The sequence below is a fragment of the Helicoverpa zea genome, chromosome 3 (assembly GCF_022581195.2).
Source record: "Helicoverpa zea isolate HzStark_Cry1AcR chromosome 3, ilHelZeax1.1, whole genome shotgun sequence".
Taxonomy (NCBI): domain Eukaryota; kingdom Metazoa; phylum Arthropoda; class Insecta; order Lepidoptera; family Noctuidae; genus Helicoverpa; species Helicoverpa zea.
The window spans coordinates 227578-249699 of record NC_061454.1 but is presented as its reverse complement, the minus strand read 5'-3'; the positions used below and the strand labels follow the sequence as shown (position 1 = coordinate 249699).

Sequence of the window (22122 nt, the reverse complement as noted above, 5' to 3'; positions counted from 1 at the left end):
CGATTGTTACATGAACAGTAAGTAGTCACTAAGTAGTCTTAAGAACAAAATGAGCACAATTTGAATGATATGAAGACGTTCGGGTGCTCTTGTGAGTCTAGACGCCGAAGTTATAATTACTCCTGGGGGCTCGAAACATGAATAAAAGTCGACTTACTGAAGTCTGGCTCCAGCCAATATATTACAAAGTTGTACGGCTAACTTGACTCAAAGTCAAAAGATAAATAAACACAATAAAACATTTTATTTGATTACAGTTTCACGTCAAGTTGTATTTCGTTTGTATTTAATCAAAAGTTTGTGAGACAAGCGTGGAGCGTGGCCGCGGTCGACCGGCGATGTGTCGTCACAGGCCGGAATGTGGAGACATTCGGTAGTTCGGTGGCAAAAGTACCGTTATTAGAGGCTGATGTACAAATCTGGTACATTTTAATTTTTCAATTTTTAAATACATTATAGGTAATTAAAACGATCGTGTTTTTGCATAACTATTAGACTCAACATTTTCATAAATAAAATATTTGCAGTTACATTTATTTTACAAATAAATGCAGAAACAAATAAATATGTAGCGTTTGAATATTTTGTAAAATGTATAAAACAATATCAACTAGTCCTATATTCATTTACTGTATGCTAATTAAATTAATTATGCAGATGTGACAGTTATTAACAGTCATTACTGACGTTTATTTTTATCAATTAGCTTTGATTATTGAATCGAATTAAAAGATAATATCGATTTGTGTTTGGCAATTAACATAATGCTTCAATAAGAACTACAAACATTGTGAAAAAGATTTTTTATGCAAAATACGTGTTTTTTATATTAGTAAACACACTGTTTTATATTAGGTATTAGGTAATTAATTATAAAGGGTATTAATTAAAATACAAATATTTAAAAAGCACCACACAATAACAAACCTTTTTAGCACTAAGCAAATACAATTTTAGTTTTAAATATTACCAAGTTTTTCATTTGCACAAACAAAGCCATTCTAATTTGAAGCTGATTGCAAAAAATATTCCGCAGTAAAGTTTATACAATAATAGAACAAAGAAAATCTATTTCATTCAATTTTATTAAAGTCCTTGTTTTTATTCTGCTCTCATTTATCATTCTACTGTTTTAAGTTTATTGTTTTGAAATAATAATCAGCTTTGTGGTCATACCAGTCTAGAACTCTTCTGTCGTACCAAATGTATTCTCCTTTGAGCGTAGCAGGAGCTTCTAGCACCAGATACAGAGGAGTTTCGGCTGCCTGGTCTGCGCTGTAGAAGCCAACTCCTCGCGTCATGTCAGTCTGCACCAGGCCAGGGTGCATGGAGTTCACGGAGATGTTCCTGCCTTCCAACGCCTTCTGCTGCAGTCTCGTGTTCGCGCTGAGAGCAACCTTCGCCACTCTGTACGCAGCTATCTTCCCGTCATCAGCTATATCGTCGTAATTAAACGTATTATTCTTAACGCCGTCCAAGAACCAGTTGACGAACTCATTGATATCTTGTAATGTCAAGTCTTTCTTCGACAGTCTGTCTATCCAGTACTTGTTGCGTACGTTAGACAAATGTCCGCAGTCGCTCGAGATGTTCAGGATACGTCCGTTATCTCTCACCAGTGGGAACAGCAGCTCTTGGATAGTCAGGATGCTGAAGTAGTTTATATCCACAATAGTTTTGCATTCTTCGTAGGAGTTGTATAAAGCTGTGCTGTTCGCCACTGCCGCGTTGTTCACAAGGATATCAATTCCTCCATGTTTCTGTTTGATGTGGTCTCTGAACCTGGTGATGCTGAGTCTGTCGGTCACGTCGAGCTGGTGATACTGTGGGTGGAGACCGAGTTCGTTCAGCTTGGCGACTGCATCCTTCCCCCTGCCTTCGTCTCTTGAGGTCAAGTACACGACTCCTTGGAATCTCTGCAGGAGACCCTTGACGATAGCGAAGCCGATGCCCTTGTTGGACCCGGTGACGACAGCAACTGGCTCCATGTGTGCTCTCCGCTGTGTTTACTTGTGAAGTAAGCAGTTTTATCAATGTGCCTTATTTGTTTAAATAACACTACTGTATTTGTGTAGGTAAGGAGAGATAATTTTCGGTCGTTATCGCATTCTTTGAACTCGTTATCAACAGTTCGTGCCGGTAAATATTATGTCACAGTTTATAAACGAGCCCAGTTTTAAATTATATTCGATTATTGACTAGAGGATAAGGATATAGGATAAGGAACTTTTGAAAGATTCGTTTTGGTTTCCAAAAAAAAAAAAACATGTTTGCGCTAATTACTTTCCTCAACTATTTATTTACTTAGTATGTCTTAGTTACACACAAAACATAATAGCGCGGTCGACTAGTTCTATATTTTTACTGAGATATAAATACGAATATTATTTGTCATTGTCAACATGAATGATATCACTTGACCTAACACGTAGTGTTACTGATCAGGTTACAACATACAGGGAAAACAAATATATTCTAAGTAAATATTGTATATCTGACTATAGGTAATAATCTCTCATGTAATAACAATAATATTTTTATTGCGTAGAAAATATAACAGTGAAATAAAATATCGCACAATTGAACAAAGCAACCTGAATTATTAATCAAAGGTTAACTCGACCATAACTTTATAGGTTTTGTTTTATTAAATGATACTTTGAATGTATTCATGAATAATAATAAAATCATACTGACAAAAGAAAAACGTGTACTTATATAGTTAACAAAATACTTAAGCGATCATAGCCTATACTAAAAATAGATATACTTACTCATTACTTATCTTAGATTTTCTTTATAATAAATTTTATAAAACCAATGAATCAAAGTTAAACGCTTTCAGTTACGTAATTAGAAATCCTTCTATTATTTTGTCGAGGTAACTTTTTTAATTGTCTCGAAGTACTTTTTTTTTTAATTGAACATTACCAATAAAACATTCATATCTCAATTTTCTTTGGTTCTTGAATTCAGAGACCTCTGAAAAAAATGCTACTTTTATTGCCGATGAGAGAGTTATCTCTACCTATCAGAACGCGTGTGAGCCCACGTGAAATACCTAGTGACAGATAACTCAATGCAGTGGAAATAACATTGAATTTTATTGGCGACACATTATCGCAGTATTTAACATAAATTGACTGGTCTCCGCGTAATTACAAATGGCTGACAACTAAATTAGTTCTGCGTTAATTTTAAACTGTTTATAATTATCGACTGCCGATTGCATATTAATATGGATTTTAGCTATTTTGGAGTAGTCATAATCGTGTTGCAAAAATGTGTATAAATTATATTAGATAGTTAATTTATTTTCATTTTTCCCGTGATTGTTAATGCTTGACATAAAATACTAAAGCGATTATTTATAAGTTAAAGCGTTGGGAAAATCTGTAACGACGTCCTTTAGAAATAAATAATTATGCTGTTATAGAGCTTAAGTAGTACGTTTCTTGAACTACTTAAACAAACATTCATATCATATTAGATAAAAAGTGTCAATAAAGAAGGACCAAAGGCAATGATTTGGGTAAAACACAAAGAGGCAGTCAGTCTACTAGTCATTATTACCGATAGTTAGTTATTGACACAAACAATACTTAGTACAATAACTTCAATCAATAGTAGTAGTAGTAACAATTGTAGTGCTACCCCCAGTCTTGTTGAACATCAGTGAAACAATAGCATGGTCGTCGCTTTGTCTCCGAGTTTAGTATTACGCCTGGCTTCACATGTTATTCGTGTCAAAACACTCAGTATTATCTATACTGATATTAGAAAGAGGTATTTTTGTTCATTTGTTTGTACCCTAAAGAACTGCTGAACCTATTTGAAAACTCATTCAGCGTTGGGAAGCTACACTATCCACTGGTTATGTAGGCATCCACTGTAAGCGAAACCGAGGGCAAAGTCAGTAAGAAATATAGCCAAACACTGCTTCTGAAATTATTTAAAAGAATAAGTATCCGCCCCAGGACAAAGTACAAAGAAAATTATTCTGGAACCCAATTTGTCTAAGTTGGTCTTGGACTGATTAATAAGTATAGCTTTTATCGGTAATTAAAAAGTTTTACATTCTTCAATTCTCTTCAATCCAAAACTATGAACTTGAATAAAAATAATAAAGAGAGATAAGAAATCTTTTCGGATAAAAAAGGGATTTTTATAATAAACCCCACTTAATCTTTAAAGGAACACAATAACTAAAGGTAACCTTTTAACCTCTTGAACGTGTTTTTGCGTAATTTGCTGAAAGAATCCTTTCTATAAAAGATTTTGTTTAGAATGTAGGTACAATCGAGTATCTCGGGCGAGTTTCTGCTATTGTATAGAAGGTGTGGGATGATCCATGGCACTCGGCAGCCATTAAACTTAGCTGCAGCACAGTATGCAACTAATGGACGGTCAGCGCGGCGCATGTTTTCATACAATTTCACTTTAATAATAACTTGTTTTGTTGTCGGCTAGTAATTGTCGTTGCATTTTCCTTTCTGTGTAGTTGTGTATTACATTGTGGTTACAAAGTTATAGCGTTATGATATTTTGATTAACGTGTATTTCATGCTTAAATTACACCAACGGTTTCACCCATTTCCTGAAGAAAATACTGCATTTACATATTAAAAAAATGGCCTATTTGATACTCCGATGTACAAACTATATTACTGCCAAGCCCCATCACATTCCGTATATCCGTCACACACACACATACATCCAAAAACTTAGGCGTAAATATTACATTGTGATAGGAAATAGCATAATTTCGATATTCAGCAATAACATTACAAATTACCTAGATACTTGACAATATCAAACCAGTCTATTTATATATCTTGACAAAACAATAACTTAATTCCGTTCCATTACGCGTACGCTTGACATGTCAGTTGTCATCTGTCAGTTCACCGCGGCGGCCATATTATTTCCGACGCGTCGACCGACCGGGATTATCTATCGGCGAGATGCTCACACAATCTTGCGGTCTCTGAGGTCCTGGTAGCCATAAGGTATTGTGAAACATAATATTGCTACAACCATAGGCAAATTGTAAGCAGTTGTGATAAAAAAAGTTGGTCGTTTTAGGCTTAAATACAAAAAAATGCTAAAAGTAACATGTTTGAGCTGCTCTTGAACCTAAATATGCATTCACAACACTACATAAAGTACCAGGTAAAGGTCAAAGTCAAAACTACGGTAACAATAGATACTATTGGGTTACTATCAATAAACTATTGAAAAACTTTATCAATCAAACAAACAATGTTAAACTAAATTAATTTCAAAACTATTATCAAATTATTGAAACATCTATTTAATTTGAAATTACACCAGTAGACATGATCGGCAGACTTTACTCTGTACACAAAGTTAAGTAGTAAAGGTTAAAGTTGACGAGTTTATAGTGAAAAATATTAGTGTGGAACAAAGCTGTGAGCTTCGCAACATGAATATAACATCAGCGTTGTTGCTGCGACTGATACAAGTACATGATGCTGCAAGTAGCCGCTTCTCACGATTGTCACTCGAGATTTTTGTCTTCAGATTTTGGGAGGACGCCAAACGATGCACAAGTGGACTCCTGTGAGTATTAGTTGCGACTTTTATGATAGCTTTAGTTTTCATTTAACAAGCCAATTGTGTGACAGCTTTGCTGTCATAGCCGACCTTTTGAAATAAATCTTAAATGTAAACTGTGCGGTATTTATCTTGGATTACTTATGACTCAGGGCTTACGTCACATTCTTTAAAAGATAAAGATAGGGCAACCTATTTTTAAAGAAATGTTAATCGTTTACTTGACAATTAACGAAAAATAGGATAGCTACACAAACTCACAATTTAACGTTATAGGTACTAAGTTCAATAATCTCGTCGGTTTAACCGATCAATATGCTTTTTAAAACTGTCTGCCACCTACCTGTCCTTCGGGATTTAAGCGCTATAAATCGTTCTTTTAGAAACATCAATAGAGGTGTGAGACCCTTTGGCTGGTGTCTGCGGTGCCGAGCACCGAGCCCGCTGGCGCGCCGCCAACCTCGCCCGGCGACCCTGCCGCCTCGGATTGCCCGACAAAAGGTTTAATTCTAACGATGTTTATATTTAAAACTTATATAATTTCTAGGATATAATTGTTTCGATAAAAGAAGATAAGGACGCAGTACTCTGTGAGTATTCAAGTGTTGTTTTCGAGGATTTGAATAGCTACTTAGGGAATTTCGTCGCGCTTTAAAATTTTATCCTCTCCCAGATTGAATCTAACAATGTTAACGTCTCCCTCTTTCACATTAACCAGTTCGGGGGTTTAACCCTGAAATTTTAACAAAGACAATTATTTTCGCATTAAACAATATTGGTAAGAATTTGAACGTAAAGTGGAGCGTGAAAAGTTTCCAGTTAGGAGAAGTTGTCGATCGCTGGGAGTTACAAGTGGTCCTTCTGGCGGCTGGCGTGCGGCCGCGCGGCGTTTAATGAAATCCACTCAATTCATAGCGCGTCGATTGTTTTTAATATGCGCCCCCGCAAGTTTTCGCCCTCGTTACGTTTAATTGAAGCAGTTTGCGGTTTTTTCCAGCGGTTCAACAGTTATTCACTTATTCAGTGCTAGTGCGAATGGACAACTTTTTGTTCGCTTCACAATGAGAATTTTGTTACAAAAAGTGTAAGTACATTTGCATTTAAAAGGCTGGCAATACCGCTGTTTATTTTTGCTGGTTCGGTATTCAAGAAAAATGAGAGTTAGTTTGCCTTCGTTGTTGGCGTTTAATATAATTTTAAATGGTTGTGAAGGCTTTTGTTTAGTTCATTACGTTTTTGCGTAGCCAAAATAAGTGGAGTTATTTCAAAAAAGATTAAGCATTGATCTTGAACGTCTTTTAAATCGATGTCACGCGAAATATCATATACGATTACACATCGTCAGAACAATGCAGTGGACATTTAGGGAAAGGAATGATATAAGGAAGACGCGCTTTCTTAGACAAATATCAGTAAGAATAACTGACAGTACACAGGGGTTATGTATGGTGTTATAAATAACTGTAATAAATAACTGACGCTGTTTATTCATCGCTACATGTTTAGGCTTATTCCGAGAGTGCCGACTTGTCGGTTTACTAACAATTGATCAATAGTTTATTACGCTTGTTTGTCAATCTTAATGGTGCCATATTTTGTTATAGATGATGCATGTAATTAAATATAAGTTCGAAGACTAGGTATCAAATAGCTTTATCGATATTTCTGGAAATTATTGAGCACGACATGGACAAATCAGGCTTTTAAAAATAGTTACTTTTTAATGATGTTACTTAGCAAGTTTTCACACACCTTGTTATAAACCTACTAAACGCAATGAATCAAGTATATAATTTTCTATTAAAACTTGCCAAGTAACGTCATTAAAAAGTAACTATTTTTAACTGAGGTATGTGTATGGAACTTGGTACTTATTCAGATCTCACTTCTTTTATAGGCGAAGCATTCCCATATTATCGAACTTGGCAGCCTTTCACATTTTTGTTTTGGGTGGGATTTCATTTATTTTTGTAAGGTTGTTTATTTTATTTTTTTCTTATGATTAAGTTAGTTAAGGAAATGTCTCATTTATACTATCTTTCAGATTTTTGAATATGCACTATGCTTCTTACAAAGAAATGAACTAGATTAACTAAATGGACTGGATTTATCAACTGACTGACATGACATGTTATCATATATTATGTTCGTGGATCAAAGTAACACATTCGTTATTTTCAAAAGGGACTCACACTTGGCCATTTTCAGATTTTTACTTTACTTTGACTAAATACAAATCTTTGTAACGAATTTCAGATCGGTACGACCATTCAAAGATATAGGTATTATATAATAAATTTAGATAAATTTAGTTCGTTTTAGTTCCTTAGGGGTATAAATTTACACCTTCATTATTTTGAAACTGACTCACACTTGGCCATTTTCAGACTTTTCCCTTTACCTTGACGTAAAGACCTACCTCCATGCCAAATTTCAAGTCAATACGACCATTGGAAGTGGTCTAGGTTTTTGATGAGTCAGTCAGTTAGTGAGTGTATAGTAAAAATAGCGATTTTCAGACGTCAATATCTCAAGACCTACAATAGGTATATTAATGAAATTTTGTATTTTAGATAAGTGAGGGGGTCTCAACAGACACTAGAAATTTGATATGCGTAAATAAAATTGATTTTGAGTTATAGGGGGGTCAAATTTAGCCCGAAATGGTTCGTGTAATATAACCCACGGCCGGTGTGTCGCTTTTTTTGCTCGAACTTGGCGGACACACTGCCGTGTGTCTAGATAAGAATTGTAGACTAATAGCAACACTTAAACAGATATAGACTGAAATATCCAGTTGATCTATTTATTACTGGAATAGAAATATACCTATCGATGCCTGAGCTCTCCCAGCCGATACCTACTATTATTGACGCGAAGTATATCGCTCGAGCTGTGCATTAATAAGTGACGATCGCTGGACTAACCTAGCTCACAGCCTAGCTACAAATAAAAGTGAAACGTGTGTTTTGGAAAATAGATTGTCTACCTAAGTTACCATACTTGTTGTGTTACTCGAATGTTAATATCATAAAGTAAAGATTCCCAAAGAAATTAAATTTACCATTTATGAGAACCGAATTGTACCGTAGAAATAAATTGTTACCCAATGTGCATTCGAATATACAATAAGCTACCATCTCGCATTAAAGACCTACCAACGAGTAGATTTAATAGGTGCCTCAGAAATTGGCTTATTGATAAATGTTCTTATACAGTCAAAGAGTACCTAGAGGAGAAATTGTTATAATGCAAAATGATTGTAGGTACTTTTTTAGCTATTAGATAATAGAACTTAAGATAAATATTTGCATGACTAAATTATGAGTCGAATATAGTGAGACCATATTTTTTATTGTATCGACCATCATATTGTACCTATATTCTGACAAATAAATAAATTTCATTTCATTTCAAGTACAATTTGTAGGTATGACTGCATGATATGGTAATAGACTGAATGAGCGTGAATGCGATATAAATATAAATTAAAATATATGAAAGAACCTGATTTTTATCTGTGTTTTGAAGTACTTAGTTACCTCAGGCCTCTAGTGAAACCGCCAGAAACAGCTACTAACATTTTAATAAACCTCGAAATAAGATCTCGTTTTAAACACGCTAAAACGTCCACTTTAGCAAAAGACCGACGCTCAAGCAATTTCCACGTAATTCTGGGAAAGTGTGTCAACTCCCCAAAGCGTTCGGGAACCGTTAGCTTTTACTAAAATTTTAATAAAGCCGGCCGCAAACGATGTTGCCTCGCGACAACACTTTGTGCCGGCGACAAACATAGTTTGTCACGCGACGCGGCCTCACGCGGCGCACCGCCCGCCCGCCGTAACACTCCACTATGAATAACATTTGCCGACATGAACATTATGTGTCGATACCTTTATCACTGTATTAGTTGTGAGCAATTTCACACGCAAATAAAACGTGGAAATAGATTCGTAAATGTTTGCTCGGATTTTTGTCGATTTTATTAAACAATTTTGCTGAATTTAGTGAGCCGTGAAGAAATAAATTTAACGTTTACATTTAAATTGATGCCGTAATTTTACTATGTTGCTGTACTATATGTGTTTGTGTTACCCATTAATTAAATACTTACGTAAGTATTTTGTAATAAACTTATGGCATGTAAAAAAGTTATCAATTAAGACACAAGATTCGTTATAATGAAGTAATCTGTGTGACGGGAGGCTCGCCCGGACTCGTACTACTGATTAATTAGTTCAAAGCGCAAACTTCTCTGTCTAAAGTATAAAGGTGTAAGCGTTTAAACCCAACTAACGATAAACTAACAGAAGAGATCCACTCGCCGCAAGCTGGCTGCATTATAAAATATTTTCAAAGAAACCGCAGCTAATCTTGACATTATTTTTCATACTCTTATTTTGTAGTAAAATATTTTAAAGCAGTTTGTACACTTTATCGCTGTCCAATATCGTAATCCATCAATTTAGATTTAAACAGTATATCTTTTGAAACTAACTCGGCAAACTTTTCAAACGGAATTTTTATTTCACGTTTGACACAAACTGGAAACTGGGACAAACCGCACCTGTACATTCTCATGGCGTGCACACTCATAGCTTTTTCAATAATATCTAAAAAAATCGTCACTATTCCCGGGAGCTTTTCACTTCTCCCCGGCATCCTCTAATTAATTAAATTCCCGTCAAAAAATAGAATTCATTAATAAAAAAGTTCCGCGCGCATTATACACCGAGTGGCGGGAATTCCCGGTGTTATATTAGAATTACCCGGGATTATGCGGGATTCCACTTAATTACAGGATCCGGCGAAATTACACGAGCTCCTTAGTTTTTTAACAGGTCTACACGAGAGATGAATTATTGCATGGCTTCGCTAGTCATTAGCGTTATGAAGTGAGACGGCTTCGTGGATTTTTAATGTTAAATTAATTACAGGATTCCGTTCTCCTATCATAACAGTACCTGTATTAACGTGGCACCTGCTACTTGGGAATCATTCAAACGACATTTACCTACCCTACAATTCATTCATTTTATTCAGTGTAGTTTGTTTGAAGCCTGGAATATTTGCGAGATGTAGATGCTCGTAAACAATAAATCTTGATGAATACAGTCGGGCAGCAGACACGTGCGACGTCTAGTGTCGCCAACACAGCGCTCGCTCAGCTCGGCTTATTAGATAAATATCGCGATGTATCCCCGGCGAAACATATTCTCTTTACTATGACTGATTTCATGCTATATTATCTACGCCTTTTGTCTTGGCTCGGTTCCCTTTTTACAGTCAGTACATACTCTGGTTATTGTGTCCTTCATTATTAAGATCAAAACATCAAATCCATATCTGTTATCACATCAACAAATACATAGTTTTACTCGTATGTTGACACCGTTCTGTTATATGGACTGTAGAACGCGTTGAAATAATCTCTTTCTGGATATACATAGTTCAGGGAGTCTCAAAACAATATTTTTCGTATAACGTTAGAGAAATTTTATTTAGCGAGATAGTTGTCTCGCGAAATATTTACTGTGTTCAGTTTTCCGCATGACTTGGCGCCGGGGCCGGCGTGTTCGACGCGTCGCTTGCAGCCTCGCGACAATCGTCTCGATGTTCACTTTACGCACCATTGCCGGCTATTTGAGAGCATCGCGTGTTGCTGTCACAGATACACAGCGATGGACGGTGCCATGAGCTTTAAGACACATACCCCGAGGATGTCATGGAGGCGTCTTAAATGAGGCGCGGTAACCGCGACCCGCCACGTCCGCGCCTCCGCCACGTCCGCGCCTCCGCCATATAAAATATTATCTGTTTACCGCCACCCAAAAAACGTCTTTTGTAATGCTGAAAACTCATGTGGGTGTGTAGACATAATGGTTCCATCCGTCTCTTAAATAAAACATGCGAGAATGTTACATTTTATTTGCATGATTTTTGTACGCTTTCATTTGTGTGTGATAGTTGCGTTTTCGATTCCAAAAGGTATCAGTTTGTATGTAATGAGGAGGCGTAGGGAATGACACGCTCGCTTAGCTGCGACAGCTGCCGAGGGACGCGCGGTATGGCGCTCCGTTTGCCTTCTGCCTATTGAATAAGATTCCTATTATCTTTGAGCACTTGCCACCTTAGGAGGAAAATCCGGACACGAAGAAGCTTTACAATTTGAAAAGTTTTATAAACTTTTTCAGAAAACAATCATCAAATATTTTTGGCCAACATTTTAATTTAGTTTGAATTTCTCTTCGTAATTTTCTTAAAACAAGTAAAAGTTTCGTCCATTTCCAGAGATCATCCAGATACTTTATTATAATAATACGAGCATGTGAATGTTCCCCGCATCCGCACAAACAAAGAGATAAATTGTTCGTTACGTCGGTGTACAGTATAATGGACGGAGAGGACCGCGGGTCATTAGAGGTGCTGAAGGCGACACTCGACACTTCACGCTCGACACCTGACACCTGGTGCACGACACTTCACGTGCGTTTGCTGCAATGCTTTTTTTACGGGAAACTGAAGATATGGGGAATGTTCTTGAATTTGACCAATAGTGTAGTAGGTTTGGGTCTTATTTATCCTCATGTATTGTTTGTGAAGATGATTTTTTCAAACATTCATTTGAATTCCTAAAACATCACAAATAATATTTAGGAGATAACTGCTATATTGTATCTTCCATAACTATTATAGACTTTTAAATACATTGTCAAAGAATTGTTCGTTATCTACACCTAGTTTGTTAATCCTCTCGTGTTAGCCGGCTGCAATGGAACAATAATGACATGGTTGTAGTCCCTGGCGGGCCCCCGTCACGCCGCGCCTCACTCGCTCCTATAGATACGGAGCAGCCGGGGGACTGTTCCAGAGCCTTCCAGAACAACACGCGTGAGACACGGTGCGGTGGACTGTGGTGAGACACGGTGCGGGTATAAATGCTGACGTGATTGTATCTTGCTTAGCTAGGCATCCTATAATATTTCATGCATTAAGATAATAGTTTTCTGCTAATTGATTGTGTGTTAGGTAGTCTTTGCTAGTAGGTATTACAATATGCTGAACTAAATGCATGTATTTTAAAGGCATTGGCGATACCATCAAGTTTGAATGCGTTGCTTTTAGTGCAACATATCTTGAAACGGTATACCGAGGCACGTTCGGAGTAGAAATAGGTTACATATGTACATAGTGTAGCACTTTGCCAAACGGCGTTTCATGTGTTATTTTTCATGCAAAATCATCGGTTTCCGAACAACTTATTTAGGTTAAAGCCGCCTAGGAGGCTTCCGCGGCAGAGCTCAGTGCTGTCGCTACCACGCGCCTCATACACTGCCATCAATCGACAATATTTGGCAGGCAGCCAGCCTTCCCACACGCCACTATCGCCCATTTACTCCTATGAATAAGGTCGCTTATCCTGCGACAGGATGTGATAGAGCTGGTGGAAATTTGCGGTATTCGGAAACTCCTCGATTAGCTGCCAGCGATTGTAATGCTAGGTTTATTATTATTGCACTTTATTTTTATATTAGCAAAGTATAGAGCGAATGGAATGAACCAATTCTATTGAGCCTGGAATGGTTTCTTTTGTCAGAAGAATTTTAAAATTTGTATTCACCTAAATACTATTATGGACTGTTATGTAATTTAGTCTGAACAAAAAAAAGTTTTTAAACAAAATCTACGCCGAATCACAAGTTTCTCAAGGAAAATGTAAGACTTTTCATTGAATACATCGGAAAAGATGTTCAAACGTCCTAAATCGTAAGTAATGACACACATAAGTATTTCCATAGTCCAGGCACGCTCGTGACGGGTCGTGATTTGGTGCCCTTTTGTCCCCTATTCATCTCGTAGTTCATAGCACATCAGAAACTCTTCGAGCTGACACGCTAATATATCGGCAGTCGCCGGCGACGGGTCACGTCCACCGCGATGTGCAGCTCGCGTGCCACGTCAACTCTTCACTCGCCACCGACCTTATGCGCACACGAATAAGGAATACTTTCAAGAGTCTTCCAGTGCTCCTAAGTTTGTGCTCAGTTGGATTCAACTCGCGTACAAGCCCCAGGCGTCTAAACTTATTAACTGAACACGTACGGAGCAAAAATCGATGCTCGAATGGAATGTGTATGGAAAACTATTGCTCCCAAATTGAAATCTGAAATAAAGCGCTTCCACGTTCTGAGCTGGAATACCTGAGAGTCCAGTGCGCCTGAGTGTAGCATTGTTTGCTAACTTTTGGGTAAGTTACTGGGGTGCATAAAGTGGAAAGCTCCTACCGACGCTTTGAGGAAAACTTTTGAAGCGTATACATTTCTTTGGCGACTTAGGAGAAGCTTATGCATAACTCTAAGAAACATTTTGGATACTAAGCTTTGCACCAATTTATCCATTTTATTCAGTTCTTTTCTAGATTTTGTCTTTTTTCAACTTAACTTCATTCGAAAAGAGCGTTGATGACCTACATCGAGGCAGGGAGCACTCAGAACGTTGCATTTTTAAGTACATGCATTTGGGACAAAGAATTAGAGGAAACGCGATTAAAATACGTCCCGATGAAAGGGACAAAAGGCGCAAACTACATTCAGTACATAACACATGGCTTGAATATAAAGACTACTAAAAGCAAACATAAATAAACAAATCTTGGGCTTTATATTTTGTTGTTTATTCGTTTCTACTAACCGATAAAGTAGGCTAGCTCAAATACAATTTAGTTTCTATTTCTGACAAATAAAAGCGATAGACATAAATGGATTGTGTAGGCAACATCCGAGGCTGTTAGACAAAAGCGAACTCTTTACATTATTGATACAGGCCGGGTGTAAGTGGGCCATTTCTCATCCCGGCCGGAACCCCCTGCCATAAATATGTGAACATTCTTGTTTTTCTTCATAACTTGGACACTACGTTGTGTTTGACAAATCTTCAAAGATGGACGGACTTACCGGGACAGAGGATATTTTAGTCTTACGAATACGGGCTAGCAGGTCAAGAAATGTTTTATTTGGTTTGATAAATGGCGCTATCTGTCTAAAATAAGCTTTTAACATAAACACAATCAAGAAAATTGCATCAAAAGTACAAAAAATATAGGAACAGCTGGGACCCTTACATCTTGTAAAACAATGTTCAAAGGCGGAGATTTTTCCCGGCGTTATGACAAAACTCCGGAGCCCCGGCTTTGCTCGGCTGACACGCAGCGCGCCTCGTTAGCATTTCATAACAAGTTCGCGCCGCCCGACACTCGCTCGTTTGTCTGCGCAATCCTCACAAGCCGATCGAAAATGAGAAAACTATTGCTGATCCACTGCTCAGAACCTTCTCAAGTTATTTTTATGTAGAAGCACTTGATAAATTATCTAGTTTACCAGTTTATTTTGTGCAACTTTATCTACAAGTATAGGTACAAACTTTGCCATCTAGAGTGATTGCTCAAACGTAGGCTAAGTACGCATTTATGATGTGCTACTGTACCGTACTCGTAGTTCTCAAACAAGGAACAACTCTATTTGTGGTTCACCCTATTTCAAACGGTATTTAAACCAACACACGCACACAGCTATAGCAGGTAGGTACATAGACGTGAAGGCCTAATGTTTGTTAAGTCGTTACATTTTACGATCTCGGCGCAGATTTAATAAAATGCTCGGAGCATGGTGGTTACGGGTAACGAAGGGGAACTTGTTCACTCATGATATAGTATTGTGGGGTTTAAAAATGTTAATGTATCCATTGATCTTATTTAGCAAACACAATGGACTATTAGACCCTAGTAATGAGATACCTAGCTAAATGAAGCCACGTAGCCACCATGTTGCCACCGCATCATCATTGGCCACAGAGCATCTCGGACAGATGATTGTGGCAGTGCTTGTCTATGCGGTTATTAGTGCCGCAAGCACTTTCTTTTATGACTAAATAAGCCAATAGCTGCACGACACTTCTTGCCGCATTTGTCGCAGGTGAAGCGCGGGTCGACCACGGGTGCAGCGTTCTTAATGCGAAGCCTTTTCTGCTTAATGTTGTCGAGCCAGGCTTCGTCATATATTGCAGTTCCGGTGCGCAGGTCGCGTCTCCATAAGAGCCTCTCATTGGCGCGTGCTTCCCAAGAATTAGCGTTGATGTTGAAGCTGTCCATGTCACGTTTGCAACAATCCTTGAAACGTAAGTTTGGACGACCCACTCGTCTTTTTGCATCAGCAATCTGCCCGAGCATGACTTCACGTGGCAATCTTTCGGTGTCCATACGATGAACGTGTCCCAGCCAGCGAAGTCTTCTCTGTTTCAGAATTGCTAGGATGCTGTTGCAGTTGGTCTTGCTTAGGACAGCTTCGTTAGTCACCCTGTCCTTCCAAGTGACACCGAGTATCGCGCGCAAGCAGCGCATGTGGAAAGCGTTAAGGCGACGTTCTTGCTTGGAGCTTGCCACCGCATACTGCGCTCATAAAGGTATTCCTGAATGAATTCGGGCGAATCTTTCCGCGCCTCCGCAAAACACATTATTTACTACGCTGCTTTTGTATGAACAAGAATTTATATACCACATAGGTAGGTACAATTTTGGGGAAACCTCAAAAGAGAATATGAAAGCGGAAGTTTTTAATTATACTACATAATTATGGCGAATTCTGACGTCAACTGTTCCCGATAGCGTAGGTATTTTGCTATTAATTGAGTAGACCTTTCAGAAAAATATAACTGTATTGGGGCTCGATTTCCCATTCTGTTTATTTTAGATTTACTTAGGTACGTTGTCACTTTAATACTCAAGCTACTTACCCTTCAGTGTGACGTCACATACGCATCTGCGAGTTCCTCGGCGGAGCATTATTCAGCCGGCGACACACTCGCACACAATGCTGCCCGCCGGACTGGAAACGTGGCACGGTTTCCGTGACGCAGTGTGCAGCCGCCCTAAGCTAGGAGTTGACTTCAGACGTTTTAATAATATGAAAATATCTGCTTCTCTTGGGCAGATATGTGATATTATATTTTTAACTACGAACAAAAATATGTTATTTTGATGCGCACTGTTACTATAGCTTTTCAAAGTGCTACCTTTCCCAGGAGTATCTGAGTATTCAGTATTATCTTCAAAACAAAAGACGATAATGTTAGTCTCTGTATCCGTAGATTCAAGGTAGCGTTGGCAACGTCAGTAAACTACAGAGTTTCAGTGCGAGGCTCCAGTGAAATAACGGTTTTACTTTGACAAACATTCCATGCGCCGTGTTCCGGTTCCTATGACGCTGGCGTACAATTTGTTTTTTGTCAAACAACCAACTTTTTGCAATATTGTACCTTTGTAATATGACTATTTTTGACCGTAGTTTAGCACTAAAAACTTTTTGTATGCCTATGTGGCGAACGTTAAAAGAGTAAAATGTCGGATTTTACGGAACCAAGTTACATAAATCTGTTATCGAAAGTAACAAAATATTTTTAAATTAAAAAACTTTAATAAGTACTCTGCCATGGCGCAAACAGTGTTGGTATGATAATTTTAAGGGCAATTGATAAATGAAAAGTTAAAAAAATTAAACTTACCTATTCTTAAATGTTACCCGACAAACGAAGATGGTTTATTGAAAACACTAGTATTAGCATAACTTAGTTTGGAAAGAACTATGCTTATTCACTAAATAAAAAGAAAAGGATAAAATGCTATAAAAAACGCGAGCACGAGTTAGCATTCGTGACAAAACGTTACCTGAAAGTCAAGCATAAGTAAAAAGCTATGCATAACTTAGTCAGTTTTCAAAGAGTTACCAACCCGGCCTCTATGTTGTATGCATATTTATAACTTAAAGTTGGGTAAGTTAGTGCGACACAATTATTTGTGTCGCTTGTCGCGCGATAACGTCGCCGTGGCGCTCCGGATAAACCAGCTTTGTCTGATGTATTATACGTATGAAGCACGAGATCATAGCTGAAACTACTGCTGAATAAACTACATTTATTATTTTGCAAATATTGTAAAGAACATTCGGCAAGATCCATTCTTATTTCAAAACACAGCCTTTGATCCCATTAAAATGTAGCTGTAAATGGACAAAGTTTACGATCAGCCTTCACAGTTAAGTATAGCAAAATTAAGTTGTCCAAAGACGTAAATACGGTTTCGTAAAGAATTTCCAATTAAAGCAGTTACGAATAAGTGGGTATTACGAAGTAATCAGCCCCTCCCTCCACTTGAGGCCGCTTCGTGCTTCGACACGTAATTAAAAATGTATCTCTCGGGAGATCACGCCGATGCACGTCTCAAGTGAACACTTTATTTTATTTACATCATCATTTAATGTCTTACCTTCGTTAAAACTATGTACTTAGGTGTGTGTAGTTCATTAGTAGACAAACTTGACAACAACTTTTGGATGGATTTGAAAAGTTATTTCAGTGCTGAATAGCCCGTTTATCGAGGATGGCTATAGACTAAAAGCAAACTGAATTCATTGAGAATACTATGCCAAGCGTTACATCAATACAAAATAACCTTATAATTAATTATTGCATTGATCATTCCTTTAGACATCGTTTAGAAACAGTTGACAATCACTCCAAAGTCAGCTGTCAGTCAGCTAAGCATAGATAACTATACGTATGATAGGCGATCAGACAGCTTTCAGAACTAGGCACAAAGCGAACACGGCGAGTGCGCTGAGTAATTACATTAATACGTGCATAACGCTCCCAAAACCAAGGATTACATGCATTAAACATTATGTGTTTGATGTATTGCTATATACTTAGTTAAGGGAAATCAATAGGAAATTACCTATGTTCGTATGTGGTGTAAGCATAAGTACCTACGTGCAAGTATATCTTAGTCTGAGATAATATGGCTGGTTAAATACTAGCAGTTTCCTGATATAATTCTAGGTAATTTTCAAGCAATAAGTTTTATTAATTACTCAATTCTATATGATAATTAACATCATGAGCATATTGCTCTTTTAATAAAATAACCTTTTAATATTCGCAATTACATTTTACATCAATGGTAAGAATAATTAAAATGTTTATTATCGAGGCTCCAGCTATGAATATTTTATATTAATATTAATGTTTTACCGGGAAACGTCGAAGCTGTAAACTAACACACAAGTAGAAATTAAACTATACTACACAATGATAACGGTGAACAAAACAAATCCGATTTACCTAAACTCGGTATCACACTGTCGAGCAAAGCAACAAACCCGGTCCAATTTATATTGTGGATGTGTCGCGTCTTAGACACGGCGTGTCGTGTGAGACACAAAGTGAGTCGCGACACGTGACACACAAAGACACACGTTATCGCATGGTAGGCACCACTCGGGGGATGGCCGAGGGACATGCACTGCACGCCTTTGTATCCGAGGAATACCGTTACTGTAACATTGTTGTGTAGCCACCTGTCATGAATGTGATATTGTTACTAGATAGACTATGTAAATCCCACTAATGTTATAAATGCGAAAGTTTGAGTATGTGGATATTTGCCCCTCTTTCACGCAATAACTGACAAATGGATTTTGATGTTTCATGGTAATAATACAGTTATACGTATGTCAACATAATAGGCTACTTTATGTACTGAAGTGGCAAGCTGATATTCCTATAAACTCAAGTTTAACAACACGCATATGTGCTTCTGTATTTCAGTATGCATTGCAAAAACTTTGTGTGCACAAAATTGCAGGTGCATTTGTAAAATTTGCTGTGTCAACGTGTGACAATCGACGAGAGCCGCAATTTATTCACGAATGTAGATAAACCGTGAGAGTGCACACAGTCGGCACAGCCAGCCGAATCAACGGCACATTACAATTCATTGAGCGGAATTGTTGCACATTCATCTTAACAATACTAAAATTCACATCAAAATCTCCATTTGGCACATTCAAATGACTGTAAGATATCTCATTTCCATGGAAGGCATCGCGCCACGTGATTGATGATCCTCCGGCCCTCCCGGGATCCTCAGCATTCATCGCGGGATCATAAATTAAGTGCACTCTCATTTGGCCGTACAATAAACGATTGGGAGTTCAATAGCAATTGTTCTAGGGAGGCCGAGCGAGCCCTCCCCCGCTTTTTGTGCGCGAATTTAATAAACCTGGCCATTTGTTCGGTTTGTATGGCGCCGGTAATCAAAGTTTTAACCAATTTTTTTGCTTGTGTTTGTGTTTCACGTGTTTTGCGTGTTCATGTTAGACCTCTGCTATTATCTGTTGCTTGTTTACACTTTATTAAACACTAGGCTTGCTAAAATAGACAGCTAAAATTAAAAACATTAACGTGTACAGAATTAAAATAAACCCAAAATCCTAATGTTTAAAAAGGTTCATAAAATAGAAATGTTTGTTTAACCTGTATCTGCGACCCACAATTATTTTCTCGTTCCATTAGTGGAACTTCCATTAGCTTCGCCAGTACCAACAACATAAAAATCCTTAAAAAACATTTACTCCGAGACATAAGCGCTGAATGAATACGGCAAGTATAAAGAAAGATCCCAAAGAAGACGTGTTAAGAAAATTATTCAAAAGGATCAGAGCTCCATAGATTAGGTGCTCTTTCAAAAAAGAAAGCTTACAAAGTTTATCGGTGGCGGAGATTCATATCTTGATCCTGAGCTCCAAACTGTTCTAGGTCGTTGAATCACTAACTTCGTCTCGAAACTTCCATATTTTCGCTGTCCGCAACAATCCTAACTTCTGGAGTCTCTCTAAAAGTATTTTCTTACAGTTTCCGTCAAAATTTAAAACACAGATTTTGCAATTTGTATGCTGAATCAAATCTTTTTCTTTTTGCGCTGCTTATGGCAGTTTTATTCAAACTTTTTTTCCTTATTTTGAACAATAATTCCCGAGCTCCACCGTCAAGATTGCCAAGTTTTGTAACATGACCTCGTCATTTTAAGCCCAATTTTATCGCGACCTTTCGGGCGATTTATCAAAATCTAAAGGTTGTTTCTTATCCTCGCGAAACTTTAGGCTCTGATAATAAAGGATACAAAAAGGTGCGCGTTTCAGAAATACTCTACAATAAAGATCAATATAATTTTGTAGATGGTGGAAGTTCGTTTTTTGTAAGTTGTGGCGAAGCATTAAAACTTTCCCTTAGCGCGAGTCCATGGTTGTGCGCAGTCACCGCAGGTCGGCGATGGCACGATAACGCCGCGCTTTTAAATAATTTTAATTAACTCGTAAATTATCGCCGCCATCAGCCGTGTAAAAGGAAATTATTATTTTTAATTGCTTTTATTTTACATAAACGTTCTCAGATCTGTTATCGTGGTAGAAAGGTATCATTTGAAATAATCTTGTTTCTCTTGTCAGGTTCACATTATTTTAGGTTTCAAGGAGACGTGATATGGATTTGAAAGAATAACAAAATTCAGGAAAAAATGGTCTTTATTAAAACCTCTTTTCATAGATGATAAATCATCAGAGTTCACAGATATTTACGACAATCTAATATTTACAATGTTATAGAAACTAATAGTAGTTATATATACAAGTTAATCATACCGCTTCGCTTCCACAAATTGATTCAAGATATCTATCGGTCTATGTTAGTATGTACAGATCAGTAACAAGTCTTTACAAAAAAATCTAAGCGTACAGAGTTCACAACTCAAATATCGATTCCATTAAATATTCAACTATCACATAATACAGAAACAGTAATAACAGAGACTCTAAACACTCAAGTAGACTATATGAATCAAGATGAACAATAACAAACGTAACAGAATGGAAATTGCACTAAACCAGTAAATTGGTCAGGAGGTAGATACACGAATCCAGAATACACGGCTCTTATCGCTACCGGGCCGCTTGCGCGCGCGACACAACTATAACTGCAAAGGGTAGTTGTCCAGTTAACATACACAACCAACTATAAAGTTCATTTTGAATCTGGAATGTCTTAATCGATTTGATGCTGATTTTAGGATTATAATATATTTTTATGGTTTTGTATAAAATATTCTACTGTAACAACCAGGCAACTACCCCACAGCAGCAGTGAATAGAGAACCCTCTGAGGCGCGTGCACACGGTACGTAACTATACACACAGGTGTCACGCTTGGCCGGCCCTTGCGCTGCGCTGCGCAGGAACAATCTTACGTGCACAATAACCACGGCTACAGCCTCGCCCATTCAGAACATCAATCACAATTTATCTCAATCGTGCAGACTCGCTCGCTTCAGATAAACACAACACAGTTCACGTATAGTTCAGCATCACGCTATTAGTTTTACACTTCTCGTCACAACAACCCAAGATAATATAATATTTACGGTGATTTTTCCGTCTTATAATTTTACACCGATGCCTTTATCAGTGGACGCAATAATATTATTTGTTTTATTTTTTAGGTAACTGGTTGTGATGTGTTGTTTAGAAGTCGTCTATACAGATATCTCTTGGATCTGGACGCGTTTTTTTGGCGGCGCGACGCCGGCGCTGGTCGGCCTCTCTTTGAGTTCTGACTCGCTGCTGCGCTGTGGAAACCGATAGATATGTTAGATGATGGACCAAT

The 22122-nt window shown here is 37.7% G+C and overlaps 2 protein-coding genes across 2 annotated transcripts in view; both read right to left on the bottom strand.

Moving 5' to 3' along the window:
- Positions 1 to 225: 225 nt before the first annotated feature.
- On the bottom strand, positions 226 to 2035 carry LOC124646320 (carbonyl reductase [NADPH] 1-like). The gene has a single exon (XM_047186447.1). It carries the CDS (start codon positions 1986 to 1988, stop codon positions 1125 to 1127), a length of 864 nt encoding a protein of 287 aa, XP_047042403.1. The 5' UTR covers positions 1989 to 2035; the 3' UTR covers positions 226 to 1124.
- An 18934-nt stretch (positions 2036 to 20969) lies between these two features.
- LOC124645951 (neuroligin-4, X-linked-like) overlaps positions 20970 to 22122 on the bottom strand; it is an 87231-nt gene continuing 86078 nt past the window's right edge. Inside the window, exon 16 of the mRNA XM_047185939.1 lies at positions 20970 to 22084. Coding sequence (XP_047041895.1) covers positions 21992 to 22084 — 93 coding nt within the window. The 3' untranslated portion in view covers positions 20970 to 21991. The remainder of the gene's footprint in view (positions 22085 to 22122) is intronic.